This window comes from Cinclus cinclus, chromosome Z (assembly GCF_963662255.1).
Source record: "Cinclus cinclus chromosome Z, bCinCin1.1, whole genome shotgun sequence".
Classification (NCBI taxonomy): domain Eukaryota; kingdom Metazoa; phylum Chordata; class Aves; order Passeriformes; family Cinclidae; genus Cinclus; species Cinclus cinclus.
This window is the reverse complement of record NC_085084.1, coordinates 59179404-59201802: the sequence shown is the minus strand read 5'-3', so window position 1 is coordinate 59201802 and position 22399 is coordinate 59179404. Positions and strand designations below refer to the sequence as shown.

General features: G+C 40.0%; 1 protein-coding gene across 1 annotated transcript in view; it reads right to left on the bottom strand.

The window, feature by feature from the left end:
• MAP1B (microtubule associated protein 1B) overlaps positions 1-22049 on the bottom strand; it is a 65222-nt gene extending 43173 nt beyond the window's left edge. Inside the window, exons 1-2 of the mRNA XM_062513193.1 lie at positions 21872-22049; positions 17167-17268 (exon numbers count right to left, since the gene is read on the bottom strand). Of these exons, the coding sequence (XP_062369177.1) occupies positions 17167-17268; positions 21872-22049 (280 nt within the window). The remainder of the gene's footprint in view (positions 1-17166; positions 17269-21871) is intronic.
• Between the last annotated feature and the right edge of the window lie 350 nt (positions 22050-22399).

The window sequence follows — 22399 nt, the reverse complement described above, 5'->3', positions numbered from 1 at the left end:
TATTTCCTCATGGGATCTGGCTATATTTCTAATTAGAATTCCTCTGATGTTCTAAGATAATTTGTAGTATACCTGTCAAAGCTAGGTCATAACCATATCATGGGAACAGCTCAGGAGTTCAGACACAAGTAAGACATTTTCAGGGGTTTATTCATAAGCTTGTTCTGAGTGTTTTATATTTCACTATAGCAATTTGCTTCCCTTAGGAAAAAAGTATGGGAAGTTAAAAGTCTATAGTAGCATTCTGAAATTAATAATTAAAATTTCACAAAAACATTGGTTTTCAGTTACATTCCTAGTGCTCACATTACTTTTGTTTCTTCTGTAAATACAATAAAATACAAAATCTCATTTAAAATTACCCTTCTCAGCTTAGTGTTTTCCTGTGAATCATCTAGTTCTGGCCTTCACAGCAATCCAGTGATTATGACATAAATTATGTCATAATTTATGACAATTATGTATTTCCTGTGCTGATGGGCTTAGAGTCTAACTAGACAGGAAACCCTCAAAAGATGCAGAATAACGTAAGAAACATATGAGCAAGTCTAAGCAAGTGTAACAACAGGAACAAAGGTTTCCAACAGGTTAAACATAGACTAGGGGCTCTGACTCCCTGACCCAAGCATCCAGAACAAGGGCACACCAGGATGCTCCATGCAGGAAATCAGCTCTTGTCTATGCCTTAATTTCTGTTAGACTGCACTACACTGTGGTCCACATAACCATATCAGCCATACAATCAATGTGGCAGCAGAATTACCTTTAGATATAATGGCTTGCAGCAGCACTGACCACTCATATTTGATAATACATGGATTATACAAGTTCCTCTGGTATTTATGAAAATTTTCTCAGTTTTCTTTCTACAGAAAGAATTCAGAATGGAAATCTGTTAATATAAAGCACAGAAGCATGGCTTCCCATCCCCTATGTTTCATTAAAAAGGAAGAAAATTTAATACTAAAATTATTTTTCACAAGGGTCTTGTGTCGACTTTGGTCTCTGTATCATTTACACAAATTATACATACACATACAAACTGCTAACCATTTATGCAGACTACGCATGCCTGTGCAAACTCTCCCACTTGGGAGAGTGATTTCATATTTGTGCATTTTATCACTTTGTTAGCAAATACAGATAACTTTGTAATTAACCAGACTACTTAATGTTCTGAAGTATGTGACCATGTCAAGATTTGCTGCAATTTATCCTCACTTATCAGGTACATACCATAGAAGCAGCCATTAACAAAGGAATGAGGTAACAAAAAAAACCCAAACCCAACTATAAAGAAACACAATAATGATGCACCTCTCTCCATCATCAAATATTTTTATGCTGATGACTGATCTGAACAGGTTGTTTGACTAGTGAGGAGCCACTCACCTGGTAGAATTTTAAAAGGTTTAAGCTTCACAAAAATTCTCCTTTAGTAATAATTAACCTCAAAATTATATGTGAAGAGCACATGTAACATGAAGTGTATAATGCACTTTTTTCTTTTCCTGGGAAGACAAAAGCTATTTTCAAGCCTGAATTTCAGCTTAGGCTATTAAATAAGAATTGTCTCCAGAGGAAAAAATGTATTACTTTGGAGATAGCAAGACTTCCTTTGGGCTGATATAAGGAAATAATGGGTTTTTTAAAGTCTAGATTGAATTTTTTACTGGGTTAAAAAAAAATAGTATTAAGGTGATACTAGTTACACTGCACTTTGATATAACCAATAAACCATTTTTGCTAGTAATGAATAAAGCCCACTCATTGAACCTTTGAGTAACATCAGGGAAAAGACAGTTTCCTCTAATCTCCCACATCACCTGCTTCTCCTCCTTTCAGTCAGCATTCAGTCCATTCTCTTCTAGGGCTGGCTGCAGCGTGGATGGATGTTCCAAGTCCAGCACTTTGGGGTGGTCTTGTTTTAAAAGCCATCTCAAAACAAAGTTGCACAAGAAACAAATCCAAGCTTTTTTTGCAACATCCAGAGTGACTGGAACTTTTCTCTTGCAGCCTTACTTTGACAATTTTCAACCAGTAAATGCAGAAAAGTAGTGGGCAAGCATGGCTCTCAACAGAGAGCCTGTGTCTACTTTGGCTTCTGTGCTCTGTACTTACAACTGACAGAGCGAGTCAGCAGCTGGTAGCTGTGAAAACTGAGGGGGTCTCTGGCCATCTTCATCTTAGGGGTTGGCCATTTTCATCCAGTGCTTGAGCCTGTCAGAAGGAATGAGCAGGTACCACAAGAACTCTGAGCAGACCACAGCTCCAGCTCCATGCCTAGCGCCTGGGTGCATCTTGATGGGAAGAGCACACTATCAGGCAGAAAACGAAGGGGAAAAAGGAAAAAAAAAAAGCCTCCCTCTTCAGGGCTTCTTCCAGCAGCAGCCACAAAAACTGGACATAATTAAACCTTAAGGAACTGAAGGACATTCTTTCAGCCCATGTAGAAGTGAATGATATTACAGTAAACTTCTGCCATTTTATTCTTTTATAGCCAGAGGGGACATTCAGAGATTGCATAGAAGGTGAGTAAAAGCCATCTAGTCTGTCCGTTTACCACTGATCTCCCCCTTGATATATTCCTCAGTCTCTATTGTTTTCCTCCCCTGAGAACTGCTGTCACTAACACATCACTCCTCCTCTGCCTGCGAGGATGGTGTCTGCAGCCTGAGAGGCTGTGCTAGAGCTGATCTATTCATTATCTGGCAGACAATGCTCTCACAGGCAATTCCATTAGCAATACCCATCTCAATGACAAAGTACATCTTTTACATGTCTGCTTTCCAACCACACAGATGTAAGTGTTATACTGGGTCCCTTTTTTTTGACATTGAAAATCACTCACATATTGCAAATTGTGTTTATTGCTCTCTTTCTTTCAAGGTGCTGGATTGACAGAAGTTTTCCTTTAAAAAACATCCTATATACTTTGTTATTAAGGACATTGCTCTGGCTGGACTAAGAGAACTAATAATAATCAGCTTTCTACATAAGGCCTGCAAAAATAAAATTATATTTATCTTTGAAATGTGAAGCTGCATTTTAAAAATAAACATATTTCAAAATCAGGTTAAGAATACTGGGAAAGGACCCTAGTGAGTTATTTGAGCTCTGCACTTCACTTTACATTATTATTGTTGTTTAAATGAAAAAAGTAATCCAGTGAAAATTAAATGAGCAATTTTCATGTGAAGGCCTCTGAGCATTATAAAGATTCACAGCACCAAGTGTCATGGTGCTTCATAATAAATTGATCTGAGTAAGGTACTAAATAGCTACCATCTTTAAAACTGGGAAAACATTTTGCATTACTAGTGTTTCTGAAACAGACTGACAACCAATTTTTTTCCTTAAAAACACAGCCACAGGTTAAATGCTCAAGCATTTTCCAGTGGCAGCATCCATCCTCCTATACTTTGGCAGGCAAAACAACCCTGATTAAATTAATCAGTGTCTTCTGGTACTGTTGAGCTCATTAGCAACTGTCTAACATTGTATCTTCTGAAGATATATTCTTAAGTGCAGTAATTGTAGGCATTGGTTCATTTGCAAGCATGATCAACATGGGTTATCAAACATATTTTTCATGCACAACAAATAGAGCAAATTGCTAAAACAACAAAAGAAATATCTAAGATCTACAGCAGGTTCATCTACATGATGCAATAATTCGTTAACATAATTATAAGCAAATTTATAATACCTAATTTTCCACCTTCTTTAGTCTAAAGGAGACCAGGGATACTGTCGTGCTTTCTGTAGAAAGTTCATGCCCTGGCTGGCAAAATGTCGGGTGAAATTAAGACTGTGCAATGAAGAAAGTGTTATTTTAGATGTGACAGACTCCCTTTAGAAATCTTGCTGATTGCACACAGGCCGTGTAATTAAAGGCACTTGTGAACTGTACTTCATTATAATGACAAAGTGTTGGTACTGGTGAGACATTTAACCCTCCCAGTATTAAATAAACACAATTCAAGTCCACTTTCAGAATCAGCAACATCATTCAAAAAAAAACCAAAAAAAAAAAAAACAACAGAGGACACGATTAAGGAACACGGTGGTAACAACATAGTTGCATTTCTCTCCACAAAGATTAATAAAATAATGCAGTGTTTATTCTCTCCTTCTTGGACAACAGAAATCTCATTACTTTTAATATTTTCTGTTGACTAGAGATACAAATTTTGCCATTCATTCACTGGAAGCTTCTGCTTTTCCATACTTTAGGCAGAGTTGCCGTATTTTAATTTTTTTCCATATGAACCACAATACGTGTTAAGTCTGGCATTTTTAAGTTCTTTATTTTCTAAGAGAATTACAATTAAAAGGAGAATTCTTACTAGATGCAATGAATAGACCTATGATTGATGATAGTTGTAAATTTTAGAGGTGCATAAGTATTCTGTCTTAGCTTAAGACAAAGGTACTTACCTATGTAAAAGAGAAATAAACGATGGAAGGGTTGACCCTGCTTTCATTGGGATCAAGTGCAAATTTCTGACTGATTTCCGAAAGGAAAAGATTTTACACGCAAGACTTGCTACAAATTCGTTTCATATTTGAAGGCTTCAGCAAAGATAAGAGAGAGTCATGTATGCTGTACGAGTTAAATCAGATTTAGCAGCCAGTATTTTTATGGTTTTTTTAACTTTATGATTATGACCTTTACTGTATTTTTTGGAAGCGGCTACACCTCCACAAAGTTACATTACTGTGTAGTTCATAACTTATTAACCTAAAAAATCAAAATTTAAAAATACAAGTATTTACAATATACAGTATTATAATCATACATTAAATAAAGCCATACAAAAGGAAAATGCAAGACCTTTGTGAATGTTCATAAATGAGCAGAATTTGCATATTGTTCTAACATGTTCCCAAAAGGGTGAACTTCTTTTCTTGTAGAAAACACCAGAATTAATTTGAGAAGTCATGAAAAGAAATGAACAATGACATGGTCATGCAAGCTATCCTCATTTGGCATTTATCGGATGGCCTCCATAAATCTGGCCACTCACGTTAAGTGTTTGGGATACTAGACTATGTCACACCTACCTTTCACATCAAATTTGGATAATCAGAATAAATTTAATGGACTTACACTATTGAAATTTCTTCACAGCACAGTGCTTGCAAGTTACTGTACAGCTACATATTTACATTTGGGCTTTACAGTTTTTAGTCAATGCCTTGACCCAAATGACATCCTCGCACTAGGCTCTGCACTGCTGCACTGCTGCAAGGAAAGAGCAGCAGTCCCTGAATCCAACTCCCTCTATCAAACCTACATACACGATGAGAATAGCAAAGCAGAGGAATGCAGATGAAACTGAGAGAATACATGGTGTTAATACATGCTAGAGAGAGATCACATGTCAGTGTTAATCATTTTTAATACTCCACGTAACACAAAAGAGGATTTAATTGTTTCCTAAATGGCTCTAGGGCCTCTGAATGAGCAAACCTGTCCAACGGAACAGACATTTATTTGAAAAAAAATCTCTGTAATAAATATTGATCTATCATAACCATAGATTATTCTGGAGTCACAGCAATCTCTACTTGCCCAATTAAGCTGTGCTAATATGAAAATATGGGCCAGGCCCATAAGGCACAACAGATCTGAGAGTGTGGAAATGCCTGGAAGTTGCAAGCTCTGGGCAGAGAGGCAGAAAGGAACTGTGCCTGCATGCTAATGAACTCCACCAGATCATAATCCATACAGATGCAATTTAAATTCCCTTCCACATCCTCAACCTCAAATTCTTCTAATTAACCCGCAGCCATGAGATAAGCAGCCATGCAGAGGTGGGGGGTGGCTCAGCTGAGGTGACAAAAGGCAAAAGATTACTCCTTGCCACTTCTCTCTCTGCAGGATTTGAAGGTTGTCTCAATCATTAAGCAAAACTCAGAGGGGTAATAAAAATGTCATTTACCAATTTCCCCATGACATTTTAACTTTTATCTTACAAGTATTCCTGGATTTAGGACTGGCAAAAATGTTCTAGTCACAAAACACACTTCCACAGCCACGTGGCACCACTTAAAAGCATTTCATTCCCACTTGACAAGGTGCTTTGTTGAAGATGGCAGGCAGTATTTCACCAGCTTGGCTTACAATTTTTGTTGAGACACTCAGCTTCCTACAGAGGCTGAAGTCTAACAGAAATCAATTTATTTCTAGCTCCAGCACCATGCAGACTTGCAAGGATACCATAAAAGAGAATTGCCATACTTTATTTCAAGTGGTGTCACAGCAACCCAGCAGTGTTGCATGTTATGTATGTAGAAACCCATTACAAACCCTAGTTCTCACAGCCATTTCCCTCAAACTCTCTAGAGACGGGATCTACAAATTGCAGTTCTTCACCAGCATTCCTAGGATCTACAAATTACAATTCTTCAACAGCACTCCAATGCTGCCTTAACATATAACAGGATAGATCTGGAGAGAGGTCCATCTATTTCCAGTAAAATTCCTTGTAATTGACACTCATTCAAAGCCGAATTTGTCAAAGTGTTTTTTAGTAATCACACTAAGACAAACTGCTATCTATGGTTTTGGGCATTTTCTGGTTTTTATTTGTTGTTTGGGTTGTGGTTTTTTTTAATGAGTGGTAACAAAGAACTGTTTTTGGTAAGCATCAAGAGCCCTGCTATTCCACCAGAATTAAATGAGATGAAAAGTATTTGATTGTCCATTTACCAGTGTTTGCATATATGGAAAAATTTTGCCCATGCAGACATATGCAGGTGTTGTTTAACAAAAAGGTCCTCACATGTTCTTTTTTTAAATACAACTCAGAAATCTGAAGGAGTTACACAATTTCACGAATGGCTAACCTCAGCTTTTCATCTCTATTACTGTTATTTTCAAGTACATTTGAGTGATCCATTTAGTGTTCATATTAACATCTGGCTAGTATCTTAACTAGCTTACTTGGAGAGAGTTGGTGGCATCATTTTGAATTTTAATGAAAACCACACTGCATAAATCACTGACATTAGATTCCCTACTGGCACACTTGGCCTTGATGGAAAGCTGAAGCAAGACAAAAATAATTAAATGTCATTACATTACTGCTATTGAATAATTCAAATAACGGATTGCCCACAACATCTGACTGTCACAGTCAGTCTTTACTTAGTTCAGGGGAAATATTAAGAATTAAACTTCAGGTCTATTGATTTATGATATACCATGTGTTCTAAAGTCACTTAGAAAGCTGTGATTTTTTTTTTTCCAATCTCTGTGAAAGGAAAAATGCCACTCTGGGACTTAACTTGTACGAACAAAAGTATTTTTGGACAGATAAGGCTGATTTGCTTTGTCAAACTCCCTGCTACTGTACTCCTATATTCCTAACAGACAGTCACAGCGCAGACTGAGACAGGAAAAAACCTGAGATATACTAAATCTGACAAGTGAGTCAGACTCTACTCGCTTAGGTCTCAGGTCTTGTATTCCATGATGTGCTCTAAGAGAGACAGAGAGAGGCACTGCTCCAGGTCTTACTGTGCAGCTTCTGAACAGGAGAAGCTCGGGCCTATTGGAGATATCCAGAAAATACAGAGAATACATGATTTGTCAGGCTGATTTTTTTATCTGTATTTAGAGATGTGTTAATTTATGCACAAATCTAGCTGTGTGCAATGATCTTGCTTTTTTCCTCTACTAGCTCTGCTGAGTTAATGTTAAGCATTTTCATAATTATCACTATCTGTGGCCTTCAGCCTGAAAAAGCTCTTGACCTGAATGAGCTTTTCCTTCACTGACAGTGAGAGATCTGAAGTTTGCTGAGCTCATTTCACACTGAGGGATTCATCTTTCACACCCAACACAGCTGAAGTCTCTGAAATTTAAAGTCCAAGAAAGATCTCAGAGAAAAATAGAAACATATGTCTCATATTAAGAACTAAGACCTAAAAACATTACATAAGTATTCATACTGACTTTAGAATGTGATCATTTAAGGCACAGCAGTGAGCATGGGCATTGAGAATGCCATCTGCTGGTAATAGAAGCATGAGGGAGCACAATTCCTTGTAAAGCAGCTTCTGAAAATGGGAAGGGTTAAGAAACATGATCTGGATTGTCAGTTGTTTGGTTTGTGTTTGTTAGTTTGTTTGTTTTAACTGCTATTTTTTTCAATAAACTGTAGTAGTGAAGTTTTTTTTCAATAAAGTACCTTTACCTGAATGGTATGATGAATTTTATGCAGAAACTTTGGTGGGAATGGATTTTGAACCAGAAGAAGAGTATTAACCTTTATTTTGCAATGGGAAAGACTAACTTTTGAAAATAGTAACAATTTAAAAGACAACATACATAACTAGGAAGTATGAAGAGAGCTGAAGACTGACATTGCTTGTATTTCCTTGTTCTTCTGGAGGGGACGCCATGTGAGGAGCAGCTAAGGACACTTGGTTTGCTCAGGCTGGACAAGGCACGACTGAGGGGAGACCTCACTGTGGTCTTCAACATCCTCACAAGGGGAAGCAGAGAAGCAAAGTCTTGATCTCTTCACTCTCATGACCAGTGACAGGACTTGAGGTAACAGCACGAAGCTGAGTCAGGGAAGGTTTAGGCTGGATATCAGGAAGAAGGTTCTTCACCTAGGTTGGTGAACAGTGTCCACTATACTCCTCAGGGAAGTGGTCACAGCACCAAGCCTGACAGAGTTCAAAAAGTGTTTGAGCAATGCTTTCAGACACATGGTGTGTGTGTGATTCCTTGGGTGTCCTGTGCAGGGCCAGGAACTGGACTTGGTGATCCTTGTAGTTCCCTTCCAATTTATGAAGTTATATGATTCTGTAATTCTCCTGTTTCACAGGGTCTCAAAAGTAGTTATCTAGATTTTATTAACTACTTAGTGTGAACATTCAAAGTCTAAATCTCTACAGTAAGAACTGGAAAAAAAATAAAACTCAGCAGTGATTCTGTTTCTTATTGTGTCATCACCTACAGCAACTGCGATTCCAAGCTTTCTGCAGCCAATTTGTGATTCGACTACAGATTGTGGACAACACCTGTCTGTAACTCCACTTACAAAAAATGATTGTTGTTATAGGGACTACAGCAAGGCTGATCCACAGAAGCCACATCTCTGTTGTTTTCAGAACTGTCTCTGATGGGTTGAAAACATCTTTTCTTTCTCTTTTTCTTCCCCTCAGTGATTATCAATGAAGTGTTTGTGTCCAGTTGCACAGCCAACAACCAACCAAGTTACCTAAACTATCTAACAAAAAACAACTGGTCTAATACTGCCCTAGTGTTTTCTGAGTGTCCCATTTTTGCAAGACAGTCAGAAACATGGGACAGTGTATGGGAGTAATATTTGGTGGGTTCAGCAAGGACTTTGATCTAAATATATTTACCTAAATATATATATAACTAATTATAATTTGATTATTGCTTAGACTAAGTTAAAAATCACTGACAATGATTTTGTCTATCAGCTCTAAAGCAAGATCAACAAAAAAGTTCGAAGTGACAGATGTCAATTCTAACAGAGCAAGTAGTCTCACTTCAAAAATACAATTGGTGCAGCCAAACTATTTAAGCCATTGAGATAGTGCTATGATTAAAGATACCCATCCCTACTTTTTAACGGGTCGCTCAAGTAATATGCCATCTCCATTTAGATTACTTCTGAGTAACTTTTATGTCTTTTATGTGTTATGTTGAAAGGTGACATGTTTGTGATCTGATTCAGCAATTCACATTGTAGGACACAATAAAAAACCACCTCACACAAGTTCAAGCAGATTTTAGACAGCTAGTTAGGTAAGACAGCAGACTGAAACAAAATGAAATTATTGAAACAGAGGACAGGAAGATTAAAATACATAAAGTTGTTCAGAAATGGCAAATGTACAAAAACCTAATTAGTACTGAAAAATATTTAAATCTTCCATGTCTAATGAACTTTTAGAATTTGAGTTTTGCAGCTAGTAATGATAGGTTTGAACAAATCAATAGCACTACATAAATTATTACGAGCAATGCTATTAAATTATTAGTCTGTGACAAGCATGAAATTCTATCCCAAGATACTCTTGAATGTTTGCTTTATCTATTTAAAATACTGGCCATGTACAAAATAATCTTTTTTTTTCTAAGTTTGTCTTAGTGCTGTGCAAGTTCTAGAAGATCAGGAAAAACTACAGGACACAGTCTAAGGTTAAGAAAGCATGCTGGAGGGACATAATACTCATGACAGGACGTCTGCTGTTTCCAAGCCTTAAGAGCAGAAGCAAGATTCCTGTAGTTGGACTCTTAAGGCTCTTCAAACTTCATCCTCTTTACTCTGAGAAGTTCAACAATTGTGTCAGAAAAAAGAATATTACCAAAACACAACTACCTGCATGCAATATCATGCACTGCAACAAAAGCTAGAGTAGAGGAGAAAGGTGGGGTGTTTAGTTACTAAGGTGGGAGCTGTTCAGAGACTGGCTGGGCATTATTTCGCCTGGGTGATATGCACACACATGGTTTGGTTGTGGTTGTTTCTGTGGTTTTGTCTTCACATATTAATTCACCTTTATCTGGAACCATGAGTTTTCTTACTTTCCAGTCTCTCAGGTGTGGGGAGAACCACAATCCACCATGAAGAGCTTACAAGGCCTAGGAAAGATGACTCAGGACATGGGAGCCAAAGCTGGCATCAGTCCGCTCTTCAGAAGAGCTACAACTGCCATAACACCGGTCCAGCTTCCAAAGGCAGCCTTTGATAGCAGGGAGCTGACTTCCAGGTGAAAGTCTGTGTGGTTCCTTAGAATCACTCAAGAGATTACACAATCTAAGAATATGGCTAATGTTTGGTGAGCAGTTTTATTTATTTTGTTTTGTTTGGGGGGGGAAGGTGTCTTTTGTGGGGTTAATTGCTTGTTTTAAATAAAACCCCAAGCTTTCCAGAGTTACAGATGGGCATAATCTGCACACCAAGCTATGCTTGAGATAGGGCAGAGAGACATAGGATGGTGACTCATCTCACCATTACAAGACAAGCTTTCACATACTAAAATATGTAAAATTGCAACACCAAAACAATACTGAAATTCACACAAGTTTACTTATGAAGTGGTTATTATTTTAATACAATTTTTTACACTTTTTTTTTTTTATTTTACCAGCAACCAGTTTTGAATCATAAACAGATTAAAATCTGCAAATCCAGGTCACCAGGAGCACTGCTCTTCTTGCCAGCTCTAGGAAAAGATTACCACCAGCAACTACAACCCCAACTAACCATCCTGTCTTTTTGTTGGGACCATCTGATGGGGTTGATGCAAAAACATGCACCTGTGTTACAGAACCATCCATCTTTCTGTTTGTGACTATTACCAACTGCAGTGCTTAATTCCCCTGCCCAAAGGGACTGTGAGGTACTGTGGGATACTCCTGGCAGTCAGCATCACATGGATTTGCACCCAGCACCTCCTGTACCCGGTCTCTACAAAGCAGATGAAAGCTGGAGCACTTCATGCTCCTGCGAGGCTGGTATCAATAGCCACAGTGGCAACTCTCATTCTACAGACAGCAGTGGGACTAAACATGAGCTCCCATTTCACCCAGCCTGGAGACAGGAAGTGTCTCAACTCCTCTTACTTGGGCCTGGTTTTATTTCTGAATATAGTGGTAGGCAATTCACTTCAAATAACATAATAGTTTTGTCTTTCAAGAAAGAATATAAAATGTTCACTTTTTTGCTAATTATGGGGTATTTTTGTCTTTGTTCTAATTTCGAAATACTAGACAGTACTTGCTCTAATCCAATCCAATTATTTCATAAGGCCTTTGGATCAAGTCTCTTCTCGTTATAAAGTCCAATTAAGCCTTTAATGTTTCTCTTGAATAACTGAAAAATAAGATGAGAAAGTAACAAATTCCACAAAAGTGAAGTCCATAAGTCTTAAAAAAATTAAGAAAAACAGACATCTGACAAAAAAGTTGCACATGACAAAAAGACATTAGATTTAAAAAGTGGCAACTATATTCTGCTTAAACATGTATTGTAAATCCATGATGGAAGAGATAAGAGGTAGGGCATCTGTAAATTATACTGGGCAGAGGTCAGAAATAAAATATTGTTGAAGTTTTCAGTTTCAGAAACCCCACAGACAAAATATTATGAAAAAGATTGAGGAATCTCACAAGCAACATATTACAAATTAAAATTCTATCAGATAACCTTTGCAAATATACCATTAGGTATGCTTAGTTTTCATTTAATAAATGAAATAAAGAGGAAAAAAGAGGAATGAGGATTCAGATTTCATAATGTGGTTAAAATACTATCATTATTCTTAACTTCATCCTGGTGCCTCTGGTAGCTGCCTCACACAGGCCAAAACCTATTCCCATAAAACACAGACTATTCTAAAACTATTGAACTCAATGTATTTAATTTTGATACAAGGCATTTAAAAATACCCTCTCACTAATATTGCTGATTCATGCTAACAGCTCAGCATTAGCAGGTACTGGTGTTTTGGCAGCAATGCAAATTCATGCTAATTTTCTTTGAGATCTTTCTTTATAAAAGCAGAAATAGAAGCAATGCCAGAATGATTGTCATATAAGTGCAACACCTTACTCACTGTAAAAAAAGATGATAAAGAGACTTATTAGCCCATCTCTGGAACTTTAAATAGTATTAAGAAAAGAAGGCTTTGACAATTCTTGTATCTAAACACATAGGCTATTACACTGTATTACACTGTAGGCTGTAATCCTCTCCTGAACCACCAAAATACTAGCATCTCCCCACAAAAGCTCAAGAGTAATCCAGTGCATATGCTCCCATCAACATCCTCCACCAGGACCCAGGGGCTCCTGGCTTTGTGCTGCTGGGCTGCACCACGGCTGCAGCGCTGGACCAGTGGCAGCTGCAGGTCACCCTGCAGGGACACCATTCGCAGCCACTGCAGCGTGAGTCAGCTCAATTATCTTTTCCAGTCTGCCTCCATTTTCTTTCTTTCAATGCACAAATATTTTGAGATACAAAGCAAGTCTAGTAGCCAACTAAAATTAACTTCACCAAACATATAATGAGCTAAAACTATTCCACTCAATAGCTACTCCAGCTATCATCACAGCCTCTAAATACCTGAAGAATCGTATTTGCAGCATGTCCCCAAATGTGCATACCAGGCTACCTGAGACCTTAAGCAAAATTAATTCCTAGGCAGTTATGGCACTCCAATAGTGCCTGAAAAATCTGGTCTTGACTTCTTGTCTCTTTTCCCTTTCTTTCATTTCAAATTAAAGGTTTAGCTCAAGTACCTAGGTCCCGACTTGAGGAATATTGATGAACAGCAGTTTTCAAGTAAATCAGCACAAAACCCATGCAGTTCAGGATTTTATTAGTGACTCCACAATCTCACATGGCAAGCTACTAGGTGTGGTGTTAACTGTTTTTAGATCTGCTTTGACAAAGAAAATGGGACTATACACCACTTAGTCGAAGTATGGAGTTGTGTACATTGATGACCAAAATTCCCAAATGCAAAAATTGACCACAGATTATGAGCAGTCCTAAACAGTGATTTTTGAAATGGTAACTGTCAGAAGGGAAGGTGTTACAGTTTTATGGAATAATGACAGCATCATAGAGCAAAGACTTTTTAGGAAGCCTGAAAGAGGCAAGCTCACTGCTGCTGCCGATGCAGGTGGCTGCCAAGAAGAAATAAAAACATGTCTTGCCCTTTGCCAAGATCCCCTCTGGCTGCAGGCAGGCTGGCAAAAAAGTCTTAGGGACAGGTAAGGAAAGACTCAAGTCAGCAGTTGGTATCTGCACTGGCTAATGGGCAACAGGAAGCCTCCTGATACTATTCAGATGGGAAACACATATATGTTCTTGATAACCACAGGACAAAGTAAAAAGTAGCCACAATACATAGCTTGAGCAATATTTACTAGAAGGTTGGGGGTGAACAGCTATTTAAATAAAACAGATTTTATCTAGACAAGAGATTGAATATCCACCAGTGCAACAGTTAAGTGTCCCCAGATGGAAACTGAGGGATAAATTATGAGTGTACAAGTCTTACAGAAGGGCCCTCAACAGCTTCACCCTCCCCCATCCAAAACCATGGTCTTTTGTGAAGCTGCTTCATGCAGCTGAAACTTTCTTGTTAATTAAGCAGAGATTGGTAGGTACAGCTGCAATTTCAAATGAGCTCTTTCCAAGACTCTCCACTTGTTCTGCCTCACTGCCAGATGCACATTTCCTTTTCCAACTTGTGTATTGTTTGTATTTTTTTTTGTCCTTTTCATATTACCATAAGATGGAAGTTATCAGTACATGACAAAGAAAACAGAGGCACCACTGGAGTACCCCTTTAAAGTCATGTTGCCTGTTGTTGTGGCAACCACTTAATTAGTTGCTTTACTCATTTTTCACCAGCACCTGGCAACACCACCACTCCAAGATCTGTTATTATTAAGGAGTCTGCTAATTCAGCTGCTTTACAAGGTAGCAGAAAAGATCTGCTGGCATTTCCATTCTGAATCTTAATTTTCAGGAATCATAAATCACTCAAATTACCCAACAGCTGAATACAACGTGCAAAAATACCAATGTGAGAACCCGTCTCCTTGAAAAGAACACAAAAAAGTCCTGGGATCTAACCATGCTCCCTGCAGTACTAGTATATACACTGCTGTTCATGCAGGGAGGGGGATCAGACCTTAAATTCTTTAAGTGAAAACACACAAGTGCTTTGACAGAATCTCTTGCACATCTCTCCTTTGACATCATAGGCATATAGCATGGGGACAGGATTGGCCCCCATTTCCTCCAAGCCTACTTTTGCAGAAAGATGCCTACCCTTCACTTCGCTGCTGTCCATATCCTCAAGCTGTTCTGAGAAGCGCACAAACAGGTACTGAGCCAGCACTGCAATTACCATAATTAAACATGGTAATTAAACAGGCTCCAGCCAGCCAGCAGTCAGACCTGAAAAAAACAGGAGCTTTCCTCAAGAGCAAACTGTCCCTATATGTAAGCTGCACAGAGACTTCAGACTCAAAGAGCTGAGAAAAAAAAGGTTGTTTAATTACATTCCACAGGCAACCCCATCACCTTGGATGAATGCTTCCCTTGGACAAAAGGTCACCTAGTTACCTAAATTCCCTTTCTGAGTTTGGGACCATAAAAGAATACATACAATCATCTCTTTAGTATCCAAGTCAACCATTTCAGTGGTTGAACACCCAAAATTTAACATTTGGGTACTGTAACAGAAATTAAGCACTCTGAAATTTTATTAGAATGTGGCAACAAAAAAGCCTTCTCTCAGCCGAACAGCAAAGATACAAAGGAGCCTCATGCAGAATTTAACATCATAGAAAAGCAGAAAGAAAATCATTATCTGATCTGCACAGTGGGATTCTGGAGGTACAAATGCACTTCCCCACAAAATTTTAAACAAGAAGTTGGTCAAAGCGGATAGCTTTATCCCTCAATATTGTCTTTATTCAAGTTTCAGGCTCCCTTAATGCTCTTTAAACAGATTTTGGCAGTTTATTGTTTAAAGATTGAGCAGTAGTGAAAAACACATTCATTTCTGCTTGTCAGAGATGTTGATGAATTCCAGTCACATGCAATTAAGATGGAATTCAACACAATGACAGATTAAACAGCGAAGTCTAGACAAACAAGGGGGAAAAAAATCAATCAAAAATACAATTCCCAGAGAAAAATTCCTGAACAATACTACATTCTTTTTGCTGCAAAAGGGGTATACAATCTTATTTAGTATAGCAAAGTAGAGCATTTGTTTAATTTTAATTCATGCAGCGGTATTGGAATGTATCGTCTAAAAGAGAGTAAAAATACTACTCATGCTTTAATATTTTTGCTACAGAAGCAACATAGGATCTTTAAAACTTAAAGTAAAACATAGAGGTATCAAAAATGGGATACATTGCATTTTCCATTTCTTTAAGATAAATTTCCTCTCTGTAAAGCAAAGCAACAAATGTCACTTGAATTGGCTTTTTTGACATTCAAAGTGAAATGAAAGACAACTTTTCTAGGTCCCAGTTTACATCCACATAAATAAGGGGGCTACATGTCTTTACTGAAAAATCTTCATGCTGTGTATTGTTTTATTAGTTATGTTGGTTTTCAAACCAGAGGATGAATGATAGAAGTATGTAAGCTTTTTTTAACTCTGGCAGTGCTTTACTTTCTGTAGATATGGAGATATATGGCAAAAACTGCTTTAACATATGCTGCAAGAAGAAAAGGTTAGCTTCACAAGACATTTTTGTACATTATTCAAAACCATCAGGTCAATGCTGTCATGCTAGCAAGGCATTGGATTCTCTTTCCCAACAATGTATAGCAACTGACCTCAGGAAGTTGATTTAGTAGCATGATACAAAATTTCGCAGCCCATTTACTCCACACATGAGCGATGTTCCAGAAGCTGGAATTTCCAACATTTGTCAGTAACTGGGCTGTAATGTACAACAGCACTCAACATGCACATGGCCACAATGATTCCACCTCTACTACTTTGAAAAGGTCTTATATGATCACATGAGTGACCTGATTAAATTCATCCATACTCATTCCGCAATGGTATTAAAAGTAATGATATCTAAGAAAACTTACCAAACACTTGATTCTCAAGAAACCAGAACAAACCCAAGTTTTGCACTTCACAACTGGTAAACAAATGTTTCACTTTATTGAATGAGTCATCTTAAGGAAGAAGAGGCTTGAAAAACAGGCAGCAAAAGATATTTAGTCTTATTAGACCTATGCATTTCTTATTTCCTCATATAAGCCAAAGAAAGTTCCTGTGAGTGAAGGTAGACTCACCGTAACTCAGTTTCTCATACCTAATAAGACAGCTAAGTTGAAGTTGCTTGGGAAGAAACACAGGGCTTGAGCTGCAGTTGTGCAACCACTGTGACATCAGTTTTGGCTCGGCCAAACTACAGAGCCAACCTTTCCAGCTATTGATTGGATGTACTCTATCTACCACAATAAGCTTCTGTCACTGGACTACTAGACTGAACAGTTTCTTCATGTAGCACCAGTCAAAAAGTGACTTTTCTTGTCTCTAAAAAAGCCCTAAAACTAATGGGCAAGGCAATTTCAGAGTGTAATTTAACAGTTCTGCTCTTAAACTCACCTCGAACTTCAGGAGAGAATCGAGCTGAATGGCGAGACACAAAAAGTTTAAGTTCTTGATCCAAGTTGCATTCAACCAAGTTTGTGTCCCATGACCGGATACCTAAAATTCAAAATACAAAACACATCTAGCTTGACACATGAGCACTGGAAGTTTTAACCAAGTATTATTCTATTTGCATTCAAGCTATTTGCATATTTCTAAATTCCAATCTTTCACATCCTTCCAAGGCACACAGCTATTTTTAAAAATGCTTTTGAAAGGACTCCTACAGGAATCAGAAAAAGCCAATCTGCCTCTCCTAAGGGTGACCATTCTTTAAGACCTCAGCTTTAGAAGTGCAGTAGTAGCCACATCACAGTAAGTTACCAAGTCCCTGACATGACTTTAAAATCACAATATAGTTTTACAAAAATGGAAGAATGAATCACCCAAAGGACAATTCAGTCATGCTTCCCTTTTGAGAAGAAAAGGGCAGCATTACCTAGCATATTGCTAATTAATATTTAAATGCAATATTAAATTGCTGGCTTCTTCATTCAGTATCTTTGAAGGATACCACATTTTAAATTAAAATTTAAGTGATCTTTTATTTATGAAGTGTCAGAACTCTAGTTCTGAGATTTGAAAACGCTGTGCTTGATCTTTTTTTTAAAAATCAAACCGCACATCGCTGTTCCCTACTGTTTTTCCCCCCAGCTACTAAAAAAGTGAGACATGTGACACTTATAGGACCAAAATTATTCCATAGTGGATTTTTAAGGACTGAAATTCGACGGGGGGGAAAAAAAAAAGTCACTGCAGCCAAAAGACAAATTACTAGTTTTCTTCCATAAGATTCTGATGAATAATTTGGGGAAAAAGTAGAACATTCTTCAGATTTTTCTATAATTTTGAAATTATATAAATTCTATAAAATTGAAATTGTTCTAAAAAATCTTCTAGTTCTGAAATAATAAGCAGGCAGTAACACTACAAGTTCAGGCACTGCTGCAATTTTGAAAACCAAAATTGCACTGATTTTTTGTCCTAAAGAATCATTATTACATCTACACAAATGAACTGGCAAACATAAAATGGATTGTTGGTGAGGAAGTATCTGGTGGTCCCTCCCCACATGACCATGCCTTTGCATGGAATTTTTGGGTTAGACCACTTTGGGGTTTGACAACAAGATGCCTGAAGAGGTACGTGTCCAACCCCTCAGAATGAGTCTAGAATGAACACTGCTGTTAACTCTGTCAGGGTTTCAGGCTGTGGATGTTACTGTCAATGCCACTTCCCATGCTATATGCATTTTCTGTTCCAAGGCCACAGAAATGTCAGAACTTAGACTGGCAGAAGCCATGTTGCAGGGATGAAGCACGAGGAGAAAAGAGGGACTAGCAGTGAAACCAGATCTGCAGTGTCAGTCTCCCAGTGCAGCTCTGAATACGTTCTCCATGCAAATATGAACATCTGCATTTCAAGAGCCTGAAGCCTCTACAAGAAGAATGCATCCAGGGCTTTTCCTTTTAAGCATCCAAGTAAAGGTAGTAGCAAGATTACTGCAATGTGCTACCAACAATTAAGTAGCTGTCATTTGAATCTCTAGAAAAAATTGAAAATACAGTATTGCCTGTGTGTTCCATAACCACTTGAGAAAAATAACTGAGCTATAACCAGCCACCTCCACTTCCTGACTGACGCATCATTGTTCAGAGGCAAGACTCTTCTGCAAGTCTCCTTACTTGGTTTTCTCAGAAAGCTCTTGGCCATATGGTGCATTTTTGGGACAAGTTTTGGCAGGCAAATACATCTAAACAGGCTTTAATATCTTCCAGGTGTTGGAATATTTGAGAGCAAGAACACTAAGATGATATAATACCTTACACATAGCACACATATGAAAACAATAACTATTGAACTGATGTTGATCACAAAGCTGAAGTACACTGAATGAATGAGTGCTGAACTGAAGACAAACAGCTCCACTGGCCTATGACACCAAGCTGGGTGAAGAAATTGCATTGGTTTCTGGAGATCAATTAAATAACATGGCCTATGATTCATCTATGCTGCTAATGGTAGGACTTGTCCACTATCCCTAGCTGCCTTAGATGCAATCCTAATTTGCTGTAGGTATAAGATTCTGATTAGATACAGTCAAGGTTGCTCAATCATTGCCTGATTGAGCCACAAAAGGTCCAAAATGCAGGACTCAATACAAAATAGAAAAAACAAAGCCAAGGGGAAAAAAAGCCTGTGTGCTCTATGCACACAGTGGTCCCAGAAGCTGAAGCTGGAATGTAGGTAGACTCTCCAAAATTTGGAACTGCATGATTCAGCAATCTGGATGCAAAAATTATGCATGCATATTATAGTGTAGCAAAATGTATTAAAATGAATGTTATCACTAAATCAGGTTTTGGGTGGAACAAAGGTAAACTTGGAACTAAAATCCAAGGTCAATCCAATGATGGATTAGCAGTGTGCACATAACTGCTGTAAACATGGCTGAACTGGAGCTATTTCTTTCTTTCTGCAGTCTTGGAGTGCAACGCCACTAGACACAGGACTAATCAGACAGCAGGCAGGGCACACCCAGTAGCATCTGCTAAATCAGTGAAAAAATCTTGAAGCTTCCTCTTCACTCCCCTCTTCGCTTTTGGTGGATGGTGGGTTGGAGGATTGCCCCCTTAGCAAAGTCACATCCAAAATGTCATTACTGAAAATGCGTCTTGCCAAGCCATTCCCTCCCCACAATATATTAAGAAATGACTCTGCATTCCACCAGGTTGCGTAGCATCACGCCACTGATGTGTTATCAGCAGATGTTTTCTTTGACACGTTGCTCTGCAGTTTGGCGCATGAATCCACAGTTTTCAGTGATAGTGCTCAGGAGATGTACCAGAGAAGAGTGAGGCAGAGTTATCAAGTACCAAAATGCACTTAAAGCTCTACTGAGAATAAAGGCAGCAAGAAGTGGCTTTTCCCAGACTACAGCAGACTTTCCAAAGAGAAGAATATTAGCTGAGCCCATAATTGCCTCACGTAGATAGAGCATCAGACTCCCACTGCATTCATCCAGAACAATGCACCTCAAAATTTCACCAAGGAGTTTTCTTAGCAGGCAAAAATCTCAATCAGATGGTCTGATACTAGAAGCAGCAAGGTGACTTTAATCCAAAATGATGAATTAAAAGGCGAAAGCATTCCCTCTGAACACCTAAACCTGTAAGTGGGTGTTATGCTTAGTGGCAGGAGATAGCAGCAACTGAGCTATGCAACAGCAACTGTACAATAGGAGATTCAAGAAGAGACTGAAGAGCCTTTCTTCAGAGGAAGGGTATTAGCTGTCTTGAGGGAAGAAATTTTAGCAATTTGCTTTATAATGTTTGACAATTTAATTAAAGTGCAGCCAGTTCTCTTCTAACACAACTGAAAATTAAATAGAGTTAAGGAAGTGCAATGCTGAAGAAGCTCTGAATGACAAAGCACCTGCCTCAGTAGCTCTCCCCAAGAGACAATGGTAGCAGTAAAGATGAACATGTTATGATGAAACTGGTTAGCTGAGATTAGGATGCTTTTTACCTCAAGCAGTAATGAAAAATAATTCGGAGAAATAACCAACCAAAGCAACAATGGTTGAGAAATCAACAATAGAGAGAGACGAAGTCCTAGCTGGACTGCTGAACCACACCTACATGACAAGGCTGCTACCAATTCCCCGTTCCGGAGTCTCTTCTTCACTCTTAACAATGGCCGTTCCTGAAATCTTTGTTTTCACCAGCCCAGAATAAAAAAATACATATTATAAAATCAAGCACCAACTGAGTTTAACTAACTGCAAGGTCCGAAAATAATTTTCTTCGTGCTTTATTCCACCAATACCGCAATAGCTTGGCTTTTTTTTTGTTTTCCCTCTCCGCATATGCACTGCAATCTATTGTATCAAGAAACCACAACGAAAACTTATAAAACTGTCATTTCACTTGCAATACCACCCTGCATCGCCGTCTTAAGAAAAGGACACAAAAACGCCGAGTCAGAGCAGCCCGCAGTCGGACAATAATGAGGCTGAGCACTCGGGTTAACAGCCTAGTTACTCAAACGGGTTTTCTTTATTGGAACACATATACAAGTACATAACTTGTTCCTGAGAAATCGTCCAGACAACACGAAAGTCCCAGCGCCCAAAGTTAGACACAAAGGCGCGGCTGCCTCCCGCCCGCGCAGCCTCTGCCGCCCAGAGGGAAAACGCCCCAAGCCCCGCCGGCTTGGCGCGGCGGTGGGGGACGGGGGACTGCGGGCGGCAGCGCCAGCCCAACCCATCCACCCCATCGCCAGCCGCCCTTTGTCCGCCCCGGGCTGCCATCGGGACCGCAGTGCGGACCGTGCCACGCCCACCCGCCGGTGTCTCCGGGCAGACGGGCTCGGCGGCGGGCTCTGCGCTCCCGGCGCGGCCCCTCCGCCCAGCCATGGCGGGGAGGGGGCTCGCTGCGGCTCTCCGCAGCCCCGCTGCGCAGCGCCCGGGCCCCGCGGGGGAAGGTCAGCGGGCGGGCCATTGCGGCGGGACCCCCCGGGGAATAGAAAACCGAAGACCGCGGCTCGGGGGGATGGGTGTGGGGGGCAATCCCGGCTCCCGACCGCGCCCAGGAGGGGCAGGGCGCCGGCGGGGGATGTCGTGGAGCTGCTTGCGGCGCCCCGGCTCCCGCCGCCTCACCTCGCTCGATGTTGGCGATGGCCCGCCGCAGGTGCTCCTCAGTCACCAGCTCGCCGATAACCACCAGCAGGTAAAACTTGCTGTCTAGAAAGCGGTGGGAGAGACTGGGCGAGGTGGAGTTCGGGTTGGGGATGCTGCAGGAGGGCTCCGAATCCACTTCCACCACTACGGTGGCCATCGCCTCCGCCCCGGGTCTCCGGGGCGCTGAGCGCAGAGGGGCCGCTCGGCGGCAGCTCCGCGGGCGGCAGGGAGGAAGTGAGGGTGGGTGGGGAGGCGGCGGCGCTTTTATACGGAGACGGTGTAGGGCAGGGACCTGGTGAGGAGGAGGAGGAGGAGGAAGGGGGGGAGCCGGCGCATCCTCCGCGCCGCCGCCGCCGCCTTTCCAGCATCCACAGCTGATGTCATCTGCGGCAAATCCTCCCCGCGGCGGCCCCCGGAAGCAGGAAGGACGCGGGGGGCGAACAACGCCCCGAGGGGACGCCGAGGAGTGAGCCCCGCGCCTGGCTCCTGTCCCGGCCGTGGCCCCGC